General features: G+C 38.0%; 1 protein-coding gene across 3 annotated transcripts in view; it reads right to left on the minus strand.

Annotated features, from left to right (window-relative positions):
* Positions 1-1413: 1413 nt before the first annotated feature.
* The window catches only part of ATP2C1 (ATPase secretory pathway Ca2+ transporting 1), a 124639-nt gene continuing 106306 nt past the window's right edge, over positions 1414-19746 (minus strand). For all 3 annotated transcript variants that reach the window (XM_057737888.1, XM_057737890.1, XM_057737889.1), the window contains exons 18-27: positions 19054-19224; positions 17873-17970; positions 11145-11195; positions 10072-10238; positions 8690-8758; positions 7918-8034; positions 6987-7134; positions 6040-6135; positions 4777-4918; positions 1414-3557 (exon numbers count right to left, since the gene is read on the minus strand). In XM_057737888.1, coding sequence (XP_057593871.1) covers positions 3427-3557; positions 4777-4918; positions 6040-6135; positions 6987-7134; positions 7918-8034; positions 8690-8758; positions 10072-10238; positions 11145-11195; positions 17873-17970; positions 19054-19224 — 1190 coding nt within the window. In that variant the 3' untranslated portion in view covers positions 1414-3426. The remainder of the gene's footprint in view (positions 3558-4776; positions 4919-6039; positions 6136-6986; positions 7135-7917; positions 8035-8689; positions 8759-10071; positions 10239-11144; positions 11196-17872; positions 17971-19053; positions 19225-19746) is intronic.

Genomic DNA, 19746 nt, shown 5'->3' on the forward strand with positions numbered 1-19746 from the left:
CTCCAAACTCCTGCGGTTTTCATCTGTCCCTTCCAGAAGCCACCAACATCTCTCAGAGGCTACGTCGTGCAATATCCTGCTGTCCCTGGCTGGAGAGTCTCAACTTAAGCTTGACACAGGTGCCACTTGTTCTAGGAAACTTCTCTGACAACCTCTTCCTATGAAGTTATTTCTCTCCTTTGGCTACCGTAGCACCTGGGGCAGTACTTACCACTGCACCACATGTATTTCACGTTCGTCTCCAGAGTTAAGACTGAGAACTTCTCACATCTAAACCTACCAAAATATCTGCAGACTATTATACCTACATTAACATCAAGGACTGGTTAACCACTATCCATTATTAACAATAACCAACTCTGAAAACCAAACCCCAAAATCCAACAAGAGTTAAGTCATACCAGGTGCTAACGAAGCTCAAGGAAGCCTAATTATCAGGATAATGTTTGTCCAGTCACAAACCAGTTAGGATTAACATTTTTCCACACCATGCTTTAGTATGCAGATCAGCTACTGTTTGGATTGCAGCTTAGTCTAAAAAGGCATTTCAAAGATTTCCAAATGCCAATCTCAAGGGAAACTTCCAGTGAGATGTGTGCTGGATTCATTTTAATGTATGTGTACTTTTTAAACAAATCATCAGACAGCCTGTTAACAGTTATATCCTCAGCTAACCACCTTTCTATTCGTAGTACATTCTAGGTACTAAAGAAAAGTTTACTGAGATGACAATCAATCCATCTAAGTCTGGGGCGAGTCATGTGTAGAAGTAAAATGCACGTGCACTGCCAGGTGACAAAGCAGAAAGCAAGGTGAAGTTAATTAAGGTTCTCAGCCCTTACATTTTATTGTTTGCCACCAGTTCATTTCACCGGGAGGCTGTTGTGAGTATGGCCAATGCTCAGATACTATACGAAAGAGATCAAAACTTGAAATGACTGCAGAAGGACCACCAACGTAAAAGATGTACCTTGCATGCGTGTGGCAGGTGAAAAATGTGTTTTATCCTTGTGGGTGTGGTTACTGCCATTAAATGAAGTCTGTGTCCTGAGAGGGGAGGTTTTTTAGGTTGCCTGGTTTCCAGTTGTTCCATCCCTGGATCATGCAGTGCCTAGCAAAAATCTGAGGCAACATGCTAAGCCTTGTTCCTCTGCAGCCAGTTTGAATCATCTGAGGATTGTCTACCTAGTTTGTGAATTAAAGTTCCTTTTCTTCCCTGATATTTAAGCACTTTGAAGTCAAAAAACTTCATGAGGTAGTCTAACAGGGAAAAATCAAATAAATATTGTTAGGGACTCTAGCAAGTCCCAGGGCCAGGGAATGGGGAAAGTTTTAAAATTTAGATACTAGTGCATTTGAATTATCCATGCTAATTCAGATAATATGCTATGCAAAATACACACACAGACAGACTCTAATTTGTTGTTTTTACTATGGGAAATCTGTTACACAGATGTAGTACATTTCACTTCTTTTTAAATCACAGACTCCATGTGCTATAAGTACTGCCTAATTTCTGTATCTGCAACTTCCATATGATTTTCATGTTAACAGTCCCAACTGGAAGAACATTAACTTACGAAAATAAATCATTCTGGGGGAAGTTTAAAATTTGAACATAGGATAGGCACATTTATTTCATATGAGTCATACTCTGAACCTAAAATGCAAAGCAAACGATTGACGTGCACTTAATAAGTATTTCAAGTCTTTGTAACAGAGAAGAAAACTCATTACAAAATTTAGATATGAGACATCACCATCACTAACGATAAAGTTGATTAGACAATGGCTTCCATGTACATTTGACTATCGAGCCTTAAAGAGTAAAGTAGAATAAACTGCAGACATCTCGGGTCCTTATATTGAACTGTTTCGGTAACAAGACTCACATAATAGGTATCTTTCCTATTGCTAACAACAGTACTGCAGTGCTAATAGTGCGGTTTAATATTGGTGATAAAAAGTGGTTTATCTTGACAGTTTAAAAAATTAAGAATAACTATAAAATACAAAATTCAGTAACTTCAGGAAGAATTAAACATGTAAGAATCTGAGACCCGTTTCTGTTTCAGAGAGAAAATATTCAACAGGAAAATGTATTTCTAATTTTGAATTTCTGGCCCAAATTTGCCACACACTCAAACTACCTCTACCTCATCCACCCATTACAGAAACTGATGGCATTCCAAGAGCAAATCTATCTGTTTCTCTAGCACGCCCAGTGAAGCAGAAAGAAGGCAGAGGACAATGCTGGAAGCAGGAGAGGGACAGGCTCTGGGCTGTGCTGCAACCTAGGCCAAAAGCTGCAGATACACAAGAGCAAGGTCAGCACAGAATCTTCCACTTAGACTCTGGTTCATAAACCATCTGTTTAGGTATGGGGCTTTTTTATTCTTTCTGTTTACCACTCTATACTTTCTAAGAAAGAATCTTTAAAGTACACATAATAAGAAGACATTAAAAATAATACAGTTCAGATATTCAGGTGAGGTACTTGGATTTACATTTAGGAGATGACTTTGTCAAGAAGATACTTGACAAAGTATGTATTGATATTTAACTCTAAAAGAAGGCATAACACATTAACATAATCTGCTATAAATTTCAGCCCAACCAGTCTTAAATATTTTTGACTCCATGACTGTTAATGACAGACATGGCTACCCTACCTAGACTGCCACTCAACAGCTCTGTATTAATTTTGCTAGAACAGAGCTTCATACCAAAAGAAAAAAAAAAAAAGAAAGAAAGAAAAGAAAAAGGCAACCATTTACACTTACTAAGAAAAGCAAACATTTACTTCAAATTGCAATATAGGCTTTTCAATCACAAAAAGAAAGAAAAGAACAGTGATCTGACAGTGGTCACATCCTGTGCAAAAAACTTCAGATACAAAAATGGTAACACAAGGTAGCTGAGCTGCTTACATTGCAGGGAAAAGGAAATACAGTAGCTGCAATATGGCACTCCTGGGAATCAACTTCTAAACCAAACAGAATGCCTCTGAAATGATTAAATTTATTTGTGTATTAGTAAGAAAGCCCCACCACCATAAATAGTACAATATTTAAAAATTAAAAAAAAATCATATCTATCTAGAATAGATAGTGTATTTCAACTGTTAGACCTCTTTAAGTGCAGAAGGTGGTTCAGGTTTTGCCTTTTTTTTTTAATTAAATAACTGCCCATACACTTTACGAAGTTCCACTCAACCGCAAAGCCAATTTAAATCAAGGAGTATGTTATCAAAGTTGCATAATTTCATTTGGGACTGTCAGCAGATTAAAGTCTCAAGTCTTTAACACCCATTTTTAGTCAAAAAGTTCAGAAATTCTCATATCTTCATTATCCGCTTGAATTTGCCCTTCTGAACGATCCTCAGACTGCAATTCCTAGTTTGCAAATAAAAGAATGCAATATGCATCATACTTCAAGAAAAGACGGCGGCGTGGAGCTAACGGGCTTCTGGGTCTTCTCCCTGCTCCTCTCAACCTTCTTGATAACTTCTGCCACTATGCACACTGATGAGGTGAGACCCAGGAGGAACAGCAAATCTGCAAGGGAACATAAGCTGGCTTTTACAATTCTTTGAACTGACAGTTGCAGAGCTTAATAGCTTACGTTTTTCTAGCATTTTACCACAGCTTTTAAATACATTATTTCTCAACCATTCCATAAAGTAGTCACAGTCAGCCTCAGTTTAAGAATAAGGAAAGGCTCAAAGGTACTAAACGACTTACCGGAAGTCACATAGCGAGGACAGGCCAGAGAACCAGAGCCCAAGTCCTCTGGCTGCTTCCTCTGAACCATACTTAACCTGAGAACCATGGCCTTTAACAGCAACACAAGCAAGAGGGATTTTCTATTTAATACATTACACAGCCCTTTTTAGAGGCTGTTTAAGCAGTGGTGAATAATTTGATTTTTAAAATGTCTATCAGAAGATTACTTAGAAATCTGCATCTATTCCACTTGGAAGTCACTGTTTAAAGACCACGTCTTTACAATGGTATCCACACTATCTCGATCTTATTTACTGCTTCAAACAACTGCACCTGTCTCCTTAAAACTCCATTTTTTTTTAAAGAGGAAGGAATGTGAATATGAAATTAAACTCATTTAACTTTAAGGTAAACTTTGACTTACTGCAAAAAAATACAGTGATTCATAAATATCCAAATTAACTTAAAAAACTCAAGAATTAGAACTAGCATTATCATAAAATGCATCTGTCCTCACACTCACACGGGAAGATTAATTTAAATGTACTGTATGGTGATGCATTTAATGCAGTGTGTGAAAGAATAATGTCTGTCTTCCACATCAACTTAATAAAACTCTCTGCTTTTAGGGCTGTTATTTCATAAGATAAGAATGTGCAAATTAGCAAATATTTATAAGAAAATGTTACTTTAAAAATCAAAACATTAATTACAAAGAAGAGCCATTTGGTTTTCAGTGAGCTTAACTTTAATTTTTTCTTCATACAAGATTAAAGAGTTATAAACTACAATCACTCTATAGCAAGTTTTCATTTGCTGTCTTTCAGAATCACCAAACATGATTTTGACAAGTAACAACCTATAAAAAATTAACAAGAAAAAAATTACAAAAAGAGTTGAAAACCTAGAGTTGGGTGAGTGACTCCCCTAAACATTTTTCAAAGCAAGCCACTTATTTCACTTTTTAAAAGAAAATTTTTCTTAGAACAAATGTATTAGAAAATACAATTCATTTATAATATGTAAATTATAAAGATAACATTTCCTTTACCCAGTATACTCAGGCTCTCCGTCTGAAAAACTTTCTGAAGTGGAGGAAAGTAAATAACTAGTAACTGTCCCATGATGGATCCGAGAACTGCATAGCAAAACATTTTATTACTGCAGAGTCCAATCTCAAACACAGATTTGGTCTGTTGGCAAAGCAGAGAATTCCATTATGACTCCTTGGTCATAGAAACAACCGCTCTACTGTTACATTCACCTCCAATTTGTAGTAAGCTGGACTGAATTCTACATTAGTAGTACCATGAAATCTCTAAATTTTAACTCTTATTTTGGAATAATTCAGGTGAAATAGGGTAAATTTTAAAGCAGCTTCTCTTATCAAGGGCTTTAAGAGAGATGCTATTAAAAAAAATAAAGACCATAGAAACGTCCTCTAGCACTCCAAAGCATAAGGAACTTTATTTGTATATGATTATTTTGCTAAATCATTTCTATCATTCATTAAGGTACATAATCTAAAAACCTTTCTAGAAGAATGGACTTAATTATGTGTGTCCTGAAAAAGTAAAAATGCCTTTCATAAAAGAAAAACCAAATACTAAATCTTCTTCAAAAATTAGCCTATATTAATGACAATTCACTGTACTTGGAAAGTTCCAGCATGGCGAATGGTAACAGATATGGTTAAGGATTCATAAGGTGCTCTAAAATTGAAATGAACAGTCAGGCCTCAAACGTAGCTAGTTTCCAAGAACAACATGCTCTGAAAAAGTACCATTAGGGTCTGTCCGATTATTTTTATCAGAGCACTTTGATCAAGAGAAGGCAATCCACCTTAAGATACAGCATGGGAAGAAAAGAAAATTCTAAATGTCCTAGGCTTCGACACACTGACGGAAATAATGAGAAAAAGTTAATATGCCCAAAACTGTTCTTGTGCTTCTAACAATACTTTCTTCTATAATGAGACTAATACTATCTAACAGAAGCCATGAGCTTTGTCCTATGCTGAGATAATGTTAACCTGAACCTATCATATAGCTACAGATAATAAGAAAATGAAAAGAAGAAAAATCAGGTGATGACAGTTGTGATTTACTATGATCTTCTGGCCAAAGTTAAGGCTTACCTCCCCAAATGCCCCATCCCTGTAAGGACACATTTCGGAGGCACATGTTTGTAGGAAGGCTATGTCTGAGTTTCTAACCGTGGCTACAAAAGTAAGCAAAACTAAAAATCTTGCCCACTTACAATTAGAGAGTACCCTACCCAATTGAATTAGTCAGCTGAGATCACCCAAGCATACCTGGGATCTGGAACTTAGAGCATTGAACATGTCAAAAAACACAAAGCACGTGAAGGTCATTGTTGTGTCCCGAGGTGTTATCACATTGTCTCGAAGCTGTTGAAAGGAAAAAAAGATTTTCAGCTGGCTGGATTTAATGGACAAATACTGTATGCTTTTAAAGGGTTAACATTTTCTTTCTCTCAGAATGAAATAACTTTAGTCTAAGATATAAAACAAATAAGCAACCTAAATTTCCCATACGCCATTTAAATAAGTCACCTAGGGACTTCCCTGGTGACTCAGTGGTTCGGAATGCACCTGCCAATGCAGGGGGCACGGGTTCAATCCCCGGTCCGGGAAGACCCCACATGTCGCAGAGCAACTAAGCCCGTGCACCACAACTACTGAGCCGGCGCTCCAGAGCCCGAGAGCCACAACTACTGAAGCCCGCGAGCCTAGAGCCTGTGCTCTGCAACAAGAGAAGCCACTGCACTGAGAAGCCCGTGCACCAAGAGGAAGAGTAGCCCCCGCTCACCACAACTAGAGAAAGCCTGTGCACAGCAATGAAGACCCAACACAGCCTAAATAAATAGTCACCTAATAAACAGCTATAGTCTACATAAAATAAGACATCTTCTCCCAAACCATAAACTGGATATGAAAACAACTTTCTTTTTTGATGACATTAAAGTAGCTCTATTAAAGACTCAGATTTTCTAACTTCTTCCCAAATTTTCATGTTAATTTTTATTGTACCTGATACTTCTCTGCAGATTTAGATAACTAATATATGAATCAGGAATTCTATTAACCCATAAATACTGAAATCAAACTATTTTTAAATGTTTTTATTCTATTTTTGAAAGAGCTCTCCTAACTTCCAGCCTTCTGTTTAATACACAAAAATAACTGAGTCCTATCGTACAGAATGCACATTAATAAAGCAGCTCATCCAGTGAGTATACCTCCCGCCAGAAGACAAACAGAGTCCCACAAACAATGATTATTGAGGAAACAAGTATTTTAAGTATCAGGTTTTTGGTCAAAATGCTGTCCTTCCAGTTGCGTGGAGGTTTACGAATGACATCTTTATCCACTGGTTCTACTCCAAGGCTTCAAAACAAAGAGAAAAGTAAATTGAAGTTTTAAGTAAGATTTGGATTTATTTCTTCACAACTTCATTGACCTTAATTATTCCGGAAACAAAATGTTGAATCATAAAGAAAACCTTGGCTACGATCACTCAAAAATAACCAAAGGTTTTATGACTCTTTCGTTTATTTGGCACAGTTTGGTAGGGGACTGATAATCAAAATCAGAAAATTGCCCAATATCATTTACATATAGTTTTACTTATATCAAATATGGCCTGAAATACATGACCCACCAACTGGACTTTGAAATATCTGCATGCAAGGAAGTTTCAACTAGGATGATTTGTTGTCATGGTCACTGACATGTATCACCCTGTGCTGAGAAGATGACACCTAGGGCCCCATTATTATAAAAGAAAACACTTAGATGCTTAGGTCCTTCAATACTTTCCCAAAGTCTCTAAGACTGACCACAGAACCGTGGTAATAGCACTAAAGCCAGAGATTTCTCCATTACATCCTATTCTAAGAAACAAAAAGCTTACTTCGAGGACAGGGACTGCACCCGTTCCCTACTCTGTTCTCAACTTAAGGCTGGGCATCTGATAGTATAAAAGCTCAGGTCATAATGCATGAATGAGTGCCCCAAAACAATAAATGATGTGCTCACATCACACAATTTATAACAAACATGATGCTGCAGAGACTTCCAATGCTCTCTGTGAATGAAGTCTTAGAGCTTAATTATCAGGGTTATCATGCCATCCTTGTCTTTCTAGTCTACACATGAGAAAACTCTTACCTCTGAGCTGGAGGTCCATCCATAATAATATTGATCCACAAAATCTGCATGGCATTGAGAGGGTTGGGAAAGTTCATTAATGTAGCCAGTGAGATTAAAGTTAATGCTGCTATACTCCTACCGAAAGAAAAAGTCATTTTAAAAAATGTGTCAGCATAGTATAATGCTTACTAATTTTACGAAATCACTTTCTTAGCATTTAAAACCCTCATGTTACTACTGTTCTTTTAAAGAAAGCCCGATTTTCCACCCAACCTGCTGTTTCATTAGTGTGGGCATTCTGAAACTAAGTTAACCCTGACGAGCCACAGCATTTTAATAAAGGACTTGCAGACTATTGTTCTTACCTAAACAAGAACAAGTAGAGGAAGATTTTTTAAATTAAGTTCAGGTAACAGTTAACAGTTTCAATAATATTTTTGAAACGGTTTTTTTGACTACAGAAAAGCCTTGCTACTTTTGGAAAAAGATACCAAGAAGAAACATTAAAATTTGACACCCCTTCCTTAGTTACTTCAGGAGCTATTAAATAAGCCACAAAGGTTTACATATTTTGATGATGATATAGACAAATAATTATCACATTTAGAACCTCTTTATCATGCCATTTTTAGTTTTAGAACAGAACTAAATTTTCACACTGGAACACTTACATATGAACTACCCTCAGAAATAAGAGCCCAGAAGCTTGCAGGCATTCTGTTTGAATTCTACTTTTAAAATAATTTACCTATAAGACCCACAAACTTGTCATAACTTCTGACAAACTTACGTGCTCAGCTGGAATCTAACAAAATTTTTAATGTTATTATAAATCCCTTTACCCTCTTCAATTGCAGACCTGAAAGTTAAAAATAAAATTAGGTGAGAAAGTATTATTGATAAGGATCTAGCGATACTGTGGAACTAATTTTGAAAATAAATTTCCAACTAATAAAACACATTAACAAGACTGTATTATATTTTTCAGATAATTAAAACTAGAAAAAAAAATAAGGAAACGCTACTCTGGCAAGGAATTAAAGTCAAGGCTGCTACACTCCACCCAAACTGACTTCCTAACATGATCATCTTTATTCTTAAAAAGACATTTCAACATTAAAATCACACACTGTGTTTCTACACAAGAGAATATTACACATTTATAATACTAAAATACTGATCTTCTTTACCCCTCCAAGTTTCTTTTTCTTAAAGGTACAAGATGCATGCATGGTAAGGGGTTAAATTAGTGTAGGTCAGAAATTAAATGGCAAAAAAAAAAAAAAAATTAAATGGCAATGAGATATGTAAGACGCACAGAATTTAAGCCATCTGCTGCTCCAGCACACAATCAGATATATGTTGCACCTGAATTATACAAGAATATGGTTTACAAAGATTCCTGTAAACTCTCGCATTCATTTTGCTGAATCTAGGAAAATACATATTTTATAAACAAACTGCCCTATCTTGCAAGATTTTTATACAGTTCTAAGAATGGAAATTAAATATCTTACATCCTTACAAAAGCATGGCAATTCTGGGTCCTGCGGGCCCACGTGCTCCGCTTGAGGCCACAATGGGTTAATGAGGCATCTGGGGCATCACTGAACTAAGACCCGGATCATTCAAGAGGTGATTACCAAGTGACCCCCGACCTGAACACTGTGAAACTGACACCTGCAGGTACTACAGAAGAATCTTAAATCAATTAGAAACTGTGGATGAAACAAATCTATTCAAACGATAGACTGCGTCATTGGCAACATGAACAATTCCTGACATAAGAAAACAGATATGGATGGGATCTTTATCTATAATACTTACCGTGAGGCCAGGCACATGCTTGCTTATTCCTGAGAGCCTGAACTGAACTAGAATAAAGGCTGCATGGAGGCTCACTGCTGAATCACCACACTAGTGGCCAGGAAAACTTGACACTTGGCTGGTACTCAGTAGTATTCTTAAATAAATATCCCTGCCATTCATTATGTCCATTCCATACAAATAATTTCCCCCCAAACTACACACTAGGACACAAAATAAGATTAATTAACCTAGTAAAAAAGTTTTCAACCAATGTCTAAAACTGCTAAACTCTTTTCTACAAATGGGGTGCAAGAAAGGATGGAAGGAGACTCTCTGATGCGCATTCACTGAAGAAAAACGTACATGATGGTTTGGAAATCATCATCCACCAGGATCATGTCTGCCGCCTCTTTGCAAACATCTGTGCCAGTCTGACCCATAGCAACTCCAATGTCTGCAGCCTTCAGAGCGACTGCATCATTTACTCCATCTCCTGTCATGGCCACAACCGACCCGTTCTTCTGCAGAGACTGGGGGCAGGAGGGGAGAAGCAGGAGGGAGGAGTTCTGATTAAAATGTTGCTTCCACACAGATAGGGATAAACAAAGCCTCTCTCTTTTTCTTTCCCACATCATTAAAGACTAGAAATAATATAGACCATCACTTTTTCAATAAACTTCAATATATGGAGGTCTTAAGATAAAGCTTAGGAAAAACTGCCACGTGTAAAAACTCCACATGTAAAGTCTGATGTAGAGTCAATTATGCAGTGGTTCTCAGGGCAATTTTGTCTCCCAGGGGACATGTGGCAATATCTGGAGACATTTCTGATTGTCATGACTTTAGGGACTCTACTGGCATCTAGAGGATAGGAGCCACCAGGCATGCTGCTAAACTTATCTAAAACACAGCAAAGAATTATCCAGCCCACAGTGTCAGTGCCAAAGCTGAGAACCCCGACCTTAATACAACGGAGCACTATTGTGATTAAAAGTCCATGAACTGATGGATACCATGTCAGCTGCTTTGTACATATTTGACTAACATAAATAATCACAGCCCTTTAAACACTGTTCACACTCTCAAAACATTTTTTTCTTTCTGTATTTACTCAGTTTCTAAGTTATTATTCGTATTCACACAAGGATGCTTTGGCTATAGACTCCTGTCAGAACATAATTCTACACTGTTCAAGTGTTTAAAGAAGGTTGTATTTGCAGATATTTCCTTAAAGTTTTCTTCTACATCTTCACTTGCAAACTAAATTCTCTAGTAATGTTTCCATCTCAGGCTTTAAAAAGCACATATTTTGCTTCACAATACTTCTGACTTTAGTGCTCTATCAATATTCCCAGTAATAATGCAAACATAATGAAAGACAAGCACAGCAGCATTTTGGATACAGAGATAAAACAATGTGTTTCTTAGAGACCCACCTTAATAATTTTCATCTTGTGCCTTGGACTAGCTCTGTAAAATACTGCAACCTGTTAAAACACAGGATATACTAAAAATCTTCAACATTAATATCAGAAAAACCTATGCACTTATAATTAAGAATATTTTTAAATTACCAACTTAAACTGTCTTTATTTTGCCAAAGAGATCAAACTTACGAATATGTCATATATTTGTTAGGACACTCATTTGACAGGGTCATTTCAAACGTTTAAGTGCTATAGGAAATACACAATCTAAACAATTTACCCAGTTTATCCTATTATGTTTAAGCTCTAAAGAGAAAACAGGCATATTTTTGAAATGTTGCAGAGACAGAGAAAGGAAAAACTCTCTTACATCTGTTTCCTCGACACTGACACGCAACTAAAATGGCCTTGTCCCTTTGTTCTGTCTTCAGGAGATTTAAAGAACAGCTGCTTCTCAACGTCTGTCCAGCCCTTCTTTGTTGTTAAAACATTATGAAGTGTCCACTCGTGCTCTTCAACTCGGGTTAATTCATTAGGTTCTCTCCCACTGTGTCTCCACCTGCTTATATCATCTCTCTCCAAAGAACATATTTAATCCCTTTTCCTGATCTCATCACCTGGTCTTCTGAAACCCTCCCACTGTGCCCCACTCAGTCATCAACAAATCCCTGGATGTCCACTATTTCCCACACTCTCTAACCTAATTCATCCACCAGACGTGGACTGTTCCAACAGTTCTCTCCAACGGCACCACCAGGAGAGCACAGAAGGGGTGGGTGTCCTCCATTCCCTTCTTTAGTCACAAATCCTCATTTCTGAACGTCACAGAAGACTGTACTTCACTTCCTGCAGCCAGTCACTGCTCTCGAGGCCACCCCCATGTTTCACAGGGATTTGTAACCAGTGCCCTTCCTGTCACTCCTTCCAACACCCCCGAGCCAGGTGACTTTAATGCCCACGTAACCCACCCTTCTTTTTCCTACTCTCCTAGAGGACGGGTCCACACTACTTTTCTCTCCTCATGCTTACAATTTATCCCCTTCTCTATTCTCACTCTTAGCTGACAACCTTGTTTCCTAGTTCAAAGAATACAGAGTCAGGTGAAAACTTCCACAACTCCCACCATCCAGTATCTGTATCCAGGCAATACCCCTCCTTCTCTCCTTTTACTACAAATGAATGAAATGAATGTTTCTAGTGCAGGTCAAATATCCTACCTTCTTACCTATCAGAAATTCTCCCCACTCTTGTATCAAAATTTTTCCCTTGCTGCTGCACCTTTACAATCATTATACAAACATGTTGTTATTCCTTCCATTCAAATAAAAATAAAACCAAAAACTTTCCTTCCTATCTCAGCTGCCACCCCTCCTTTCCCCTATTTATTTTTATTTTATTATATTTTTTGTCTGCGCACGGGCTTCCTCTAGTTGTGGTGAGTGGGGGCTTCTCTTATTGCGGAGCACAGGCTCTAGGCACACAAGCTTCAGGAGTTGTAGCACGTGGGCTCAGTAGTTGCGGCACACAGGCTCAGTAGTTGTGGCTTGTGTGCTTAGTTGCTCCATGGCATGGGGGACCTTCCCAAACCAGGGATCAAACCCATGTCCCCTGCACTGGCAGGCAGATTCTTAACCACTGCGCCACCAGGGAAGCATAAGCGAAACTCCTCTAGGGGGCTGCCTATACTGCCATCTCCCATCTCTCTCTTCTCACTCTCCCCTGAATCCCTCCTAATTAGGCTGCTACCCCCAGCCCTGCACTGAAAACTTTACTCAAGCACCAAAGACTCCCCACACTGCTAACACCAGTGCCATTTCTCATGCGACTTAACCCCACACACAGCTGATCACTCCCTCCTCCTGAGACACCCTCTTCTCCTGGCTTCAGGACCACCCTACACTCTTCTGGTCCTCCTCCTACCTCTCCAGCTGCTCCTCTTGTGCAGGTTTCTCCAGACCTCCCTGAAGTCTACACGTTGAAGTGCTCTAAAACTCAGTTCTTGGACTCTTCTCTATAATAAGAGGTCTCTCCCTAGGGGCTCTCATCCTGCCTTAGAATCTAGGTTTATTTATATGCCTTTTTATCTCTTCTGAAATCCAGATTGATAATGATAATCCACCTACCTAGTCCACATGTGCTCTTGGACATCTCAACTCAGACTTAAACATCCCAAACCGAACCCCTGTTATTTCCCCAAATACACGCTCACTCACATCCTCTGCCAATGATGGCGAGTGCATTCTCGCAGTGGCTCAGGCTCTAAACGTGGGGAGCCACCCTGATTCCTCCTTTTCTCTCACATGCCACACACAGGTTTGGTTCCATCCTGAAACATATCCAGAATTCAACCTCCTTACTCAACAAACATAAAGACCCACAGCCAACACACTGGGTTGATATCTCTGACCTGATTTTCTTATTTCTGCCTTTACGTCCTGCAGTCTATTCTCAACACAGAAGCCAGAATGAAACGGTTAAAAACAGAAGTCAGACCACAGTGTCCTCTGCTCAAAACCCTCAAAATCCTCCCATCCCTCTGAGGATGAGTGAATGGTGCCCAAGTCTTTACTGCCCACCAAGCCCTGCGATGAAGTGCTGGCCCGCCCTGGTCTTCTCCCCTGCACTCCACCGGCCGCCTCGTAGTTCCCGATGAACACCAAACACACTGCCCTGGAGGCCTCTGCCCTCGTGTTCCCTTGGATACTACATGCCTGCCCCTTTCATCACACAGGACCTTCTCAGTGACACCTTTCCTAGTCATGCTATCTAAAGATCTCAACCTCTCTCTTCCTTGCTTTTGTCACTGCTCTTCAGCACCCATCTAGCATAATCTATACATTTAACTTATCTTAGACTATAAGCTCTGTGAGGCAGAGATTTTGGCCCAGTACCTTCAGTGCTCTATAAACACATATAAAATGAACAAATAAATGACTGAATCTTAGGAACGTCATAAAGACTACTCCCAGATTCTCTCCCAACTTTAATAAAGGTCTAAAACAAAAGAGGATTATTTTCTCAGGTAAAAAATTCAGTTTAACTGTACTATCACATTGATTACCCTTAGTTCCTCTAGGTACCATAACTCATATGTGGAGAGCATTCTTCCTTTAAAAAGGTTCAAAATCCATTTGGAAACTCTTTAACATGTCTTTAAAAAGTACTAAACATACAGGTGTCAAAAGGCATATGGAAAGATACTCAACATCACTAATTACTAGAGAAATGCAAATAAAAACTACAATGAGGTATCACTTCACTCTGGTCAGAATGGCCATTAAAAAGTCTGCAAATAATAAATGCTGGAGAGGGTGTGGAGAAAAGGGAACCCTCCTACACTGTTGGGGGGGATGTAAACTGGTGCAGCCACTATGGAGAACAGTATGGAGGTTCCTTAAAAAACTAAAAACAGAGCTACCATATGATCCTGCAATCCTACTCCTGGGCATATATCTGGAGAAAACCGTAATTCAAAGATACATGTACCCTAATGTCCACTGCAGCACTATTTAAAATGGCAATTTAGAAGAAAAGTTTTGTTTCTAATAATAAAAGAAAAGCTTTTCAAAATGATCTGAAGTAAAAGCATAAGACCAAGATTTAACAGTTACATGAACACAAGATAAAAATGGGAGAGACTTGCTAGGTGGTGCAGTGGTTAAGAATCTGCCTGCCAATGCAGGGGACACGGGTTCCATCCCTGGTCTGGGAAGATCCCACATGCTGCAGAGCAACTAAACCCGTGCACCATGACTACTGAGCCTGCTATCTAGAGCCCATGAGCCACAACTATTGAGCCCATGTGCCGCAACTACTGAAGCCCACATGCCTAGAGCCCATGCTTCACAGCAAGAGAGAAGCCACCACAATAAAGAGCCCACACACTGCAATGAAGAATAGCCCCTGCTCGCCACAACTAGAGAAAGCCCATGTGTAGCAACAAAGACCCAATGCAGCCAATAAACAAATTTAAACATTAAAAAAAAAAAGATAAAAATGGGAAAAAAGACAAAGTAGGGGTTGAGGGACACAGGATGGGGGGAATGGGGAGCCCAGCTGAAAGGACTAAAGTAATTCATTAATAATATCTGAAGAAAAGACTTGGGTTTTCAAAAGACATGATAAACCGGAAAGAAGCCCTGGTATTTGTGGAATTCTTCCTTGGAGTAGGATGACTCTGAGCAATTCAATGAGCCTTTTTCTCTTTGCAGCAGCATCAGAGCATCTGCCATAATTGATGCACAAAAGTTCTCATTTGGAAATGACCAATGATGTAATCTGTCCAGGCTGATGATGCAATCTGTAACTTATTCTTCCTTCTCTAACTGCCTTTAGGTTGGTTCTTCAGAGTTCATTAGTATTTTTATCAGAGAGCCAGAGAGTGAACTGAAGAAACCAAATAAAATGAAATTTCAAATCTGTCCAATGTCACTACTTGTTAGCATCTCTGGGAAAAGGTTTGGAAGAAAAGGTTGAACAGAAGTCCAATGGGAAAATGTTTAATTAACTGCAGATTTCACATACATTTACTAATATACATTCTGTCTCAATACCCCTAAGGAACTTAATACAGGATTTATTCTTACAGAAATAAATGTCAGGAAGAAACTATCAGGATAGGACACACACACACACACAGAATCCTGTTCAAATATGGAAACACCTTCCCCACTAAATCTAAAACAAATCAGACACCCATGATGCTCCCGGAATGCTCTGAAAAGGCATTTCAATGAAAAAAAGGACAGTCTTTCCAACAAATGGTACCTGAATGATTAAATACCCATACATTAAAAAAAAATGAAACTTAACCTTCACACAGACAAAAATAATTCAAAATGGATCACGGACGTTAGTGTAAAACCTAAAAGTATGAGACTTCTATAAAAAAAAAACAGGAAAAAAATCTTTGTGACCCTGGATTAGGCAAAGAGTCCTTAGGTAACATATCAAAAGCATGAGCCATAAAAGAAAAAAATGATAAACTGGACTTCAAAATTTAAAACTTCTGTTCTTTAAAAGACAATGTTAATAGAATAAAAAGATAAACCACACTGGGAAAAAATATTTTCCAATCAAATATCCAATCAAGGACTTTTATCCATAAAACATAAATAACTTTCAAAATTCAAAAGTAAAACATTTTCAAAAAACAGGCAGGGTAGACAGTTCACTAAAGAAAATATATGAATGGCAAATAAGCACATGAAAAGGGTACACAAAATCATCAGTTGTGAGGGAAATGCAAATTAAAACCACAATAAGATACCATGAGCTACCATGATACACCTATCAGAATGGGAGCGGGGAAACGGGCAATGCCATGTGCTGGTGGGGACATAAGCAATTAGACCCTTCAAACATTGCTGGTGGGAATGCAGAACAATAAAGCCACCTTGCAAAACAACTTGACACTTTCTTACAAAGTTAAACATACGTTAGCCATATGACTCAGCAATTACTCAGGCATTTAAGAGAAATGAATATTTACTTTCATACAAAACCTATATACAACTGTCTAGAGTCATTTTAATCATAATCAGCAAAAACTGAAAATAATCCAAATGCCTTTAAACTGGTGATAGGTAACATACACCCAATACAGTGGAATACTACTCAGCAATTAAAAATGCAGTATGCTAAGTCAAAAATGCAGATTCAAAGACCTCATACTATAGGATTTCATTTTTAGAGCATTCTGGAAAAGGCAAAAGTATAGAGACTGTCACAGAGAGTGAAGTAAGCCAGAAAGAGAAAAACAAATACCGTATGCTAACACATATATATGGAATCTGAAGAAATGGTACTGACAAACCCAGTGACAGGGCAAGAGTGGAGATACAGAAGTAGAGAATGGACTTGAGCTCATGGGGCTGGGGGGAGGGGGGGGGTGAAGGGGAAGCTGGGACAAAGCGAGAGAGTAGCATAGACATATTTACACTACCAACTGTAAAACAGATAGCTAGTGGGAAGTTGCTGTATAACAAAAGGAGATCAACTTGATGATGGGAGATGCCTTGGAAGGCCGGGACGGGGAGGGTGGGGGGAAGTCGCGGGAGGGAGGGGATATGGGGATATATGTGTAGATGCAGCTGATTCACTTTGGTGTACCTCAAAGACTGGTACAAGAGTGTAAAGCAAATATATTCCAATAAAGAGCTTAAAAAAAAAAAAAGTATAGGGACAGAAAACAAATGGATGGTTGCCAAGCACTGGAGGCAGAGGGAGGAGCTGACCACAAGAGCATCTGGGGTGGGAGGAACCTGTACCTGACTGTATGGTGGTTACAAGGACCACATGCGTTTGTCAAAACTTAGAGCTGTATATTAAAAAGGAAGAAGTTTACTGTATGCAAGTGGTACCTCACTTTTTTTAAAAAGCATTATACATGCATTCAATTAAAACAGAACACAAGTATAAAGTGATAGTCTCTCTCCACTCTGTACTTCATAAATACAAGACACCACTATTAATTTCCACAGTACCTTCCGCAGAGGAAACTTGGCTCTTGCTACAGTTAACAAATTTGCACTGATATTCATAACAATCCCATCATAAATACTCTCAATGATAAGACTGATTTCAGTGATAAGATTTCACCTCATGATGTGGACCCACAAATCTGATGGTCATGTCCCACCTGTTTCCAAGTGAACAGTCTCATTAACACAACAACAGAAGCGGTCCAATGCCTAGACTAAGGCCTGTCTGTCTGAAAGGCTCTGGGTTAGGCCTACCTTTGGCACAACCTGTGAGAGCTGCTGGACATCCATTGCATCTAGTTCTTCTCCAGAGACTGACTGGGAGGTTTTGGAATATAATCCCAGACGACTAGCTAAAGCGAAATGGGAAAGCGAATATAATTAACCACATTGGTTTTGCTTGACAGGCTAGTCAATGTATTAATAGGATCTGTTATCAACTCATTTTCTCTTTAAGTATAAAATGTCTTTACATCAAGGGATCAGCACGGTAAGACAAATAGAATTCAATTAGTAAAAAGTGTGGGGTATTCTGTTTGGCTACTTTATTTTTGTTTACATTTAAGAATAAAGAGTTTTCACAACTTAACCCACCACACCTAAGAACTGAAACGAGGTCGAGCGGGGTCTGCTTAGAAGCTCAATTTTAATGAAGATCAGAGTGCATTTTAAATAAAGTAAACAAAGCCAGGCAAAATGGTGGCTCATCTGTGGTATCATGTACTTGTTTATGTAAATGAAAATAAATGTTGAGAAGTTTCTCTAGGTATAACCTTCCCAACGATGTTATAATTTCTGTGACATTCTTCTCAGATAAAATAAAGTGTGAAATTCCTGTCTCAGTCTCTTTCCATATTAATAAGATGAGAATTAATGAACTTTAGCAAATTTTAAATGTACCAGTATGAATTATAGTTTACAGGTTCTGGGAGATTAACTTCCATACCCATATTTTTTCCTTACACTTGTTAAGTAATCTTGAGTGACATTCAAACAACATAGGCATATATGTGATCAGACAACAGAAATCTAGACATAAGCTATTTTCTTTCAAATTAGGTACAAAGTCTGCTTTTAAAAAATTATACTCAAGTTGAAAGAAAAAACTAAATTTCATGTTTTCCTTCAAATTCATAATCTAGTGCTTTTATCCATCAGCATAGTAGACTATGAGGTTAAAAACAATCAACTATCCTTTTGTAAATAAAATAAGATGATTCACAATGCTTTAGTTATTTTCAACTAATAGTATTATTTTTTTAACTACAATAAAATTCTGCCCACAATTTTACAGAGTATGAGCAAACAAAAGCATCAATTTTAACTGTATAACTCAATATTATGCAAACACACTTCATGTCTAATGATTCACAAAACTATGCACTGCAGTAATTTAAGAAAAACTATCAAAAACAAAGGAAACAGCCTAGTTATACCAATTGCAACTGCAGTCTCCTGTGAGTCTCCAGTAATCATTTTTATTGACACTCCCGAGGCAATGAGTGTTGTAACAGCTTCTTTCACACCAGTTCTAGGAGGATCGATGATTCCCACCAGGCCAAGAAACGTCAGCTGTCCCAGTTCAGGACCAGAAGCCAAAGCAAGAACTTGGGAAATAAAAATAAAATGCGAAGAAAATTAAAAAAAAAAAAAAAAAAAGAAAAGAAAATATGAATCACAAAAATATTACAATTTACTTTACAAAAGCTGGAGACTATAACACTTCTCAGATCACTTAAGATTACAATGTCACTATAGTAATTATAGATACTATAAAAATCAAAGTTACAACATGCGAAGATATAGTTTAATGGTTCTTGATATGGGGTTAACATTAAAAATTGAGAAGGCAAGAGAGGAGCAAATAAGGAATGTTTTCACATGGCAAACACATGCAGCTCCTTTCAGCAGAAACTACTAACTCTTAAGAAAATACAGCTAATTAATTGGAAAACGATAGGTTTGTTGAGCTTTAAAGTCAATTTTAAACAGACACCTTTGAAGGTGGCTTCTACTAATGTCTCTTCATCTTTCCATCTTATAGGCCTCCAGAAGAATTCAATAGCTTGAAAAAGAAGGCTATATTAATTATATACAACATGTAACAATCGACAAACCCTGGGAAGAAG

Source organism: Hippopotamus amphibius, chromosome 6, assembly GCF_030028045.1.
Source record: "Hippopotamus amphibius kiboko isolate mHipAmp2 chromosome 6, mHipAmp2.hap2, whole genome shotgun sequence".
Classification (NCBI taxonomy): Eukaryota; Metazoa; Chordata; class Mammalia; order Artiodactyla; family Hippopotamidae; genus Hippopotamus; species Hippopotamus amphibius.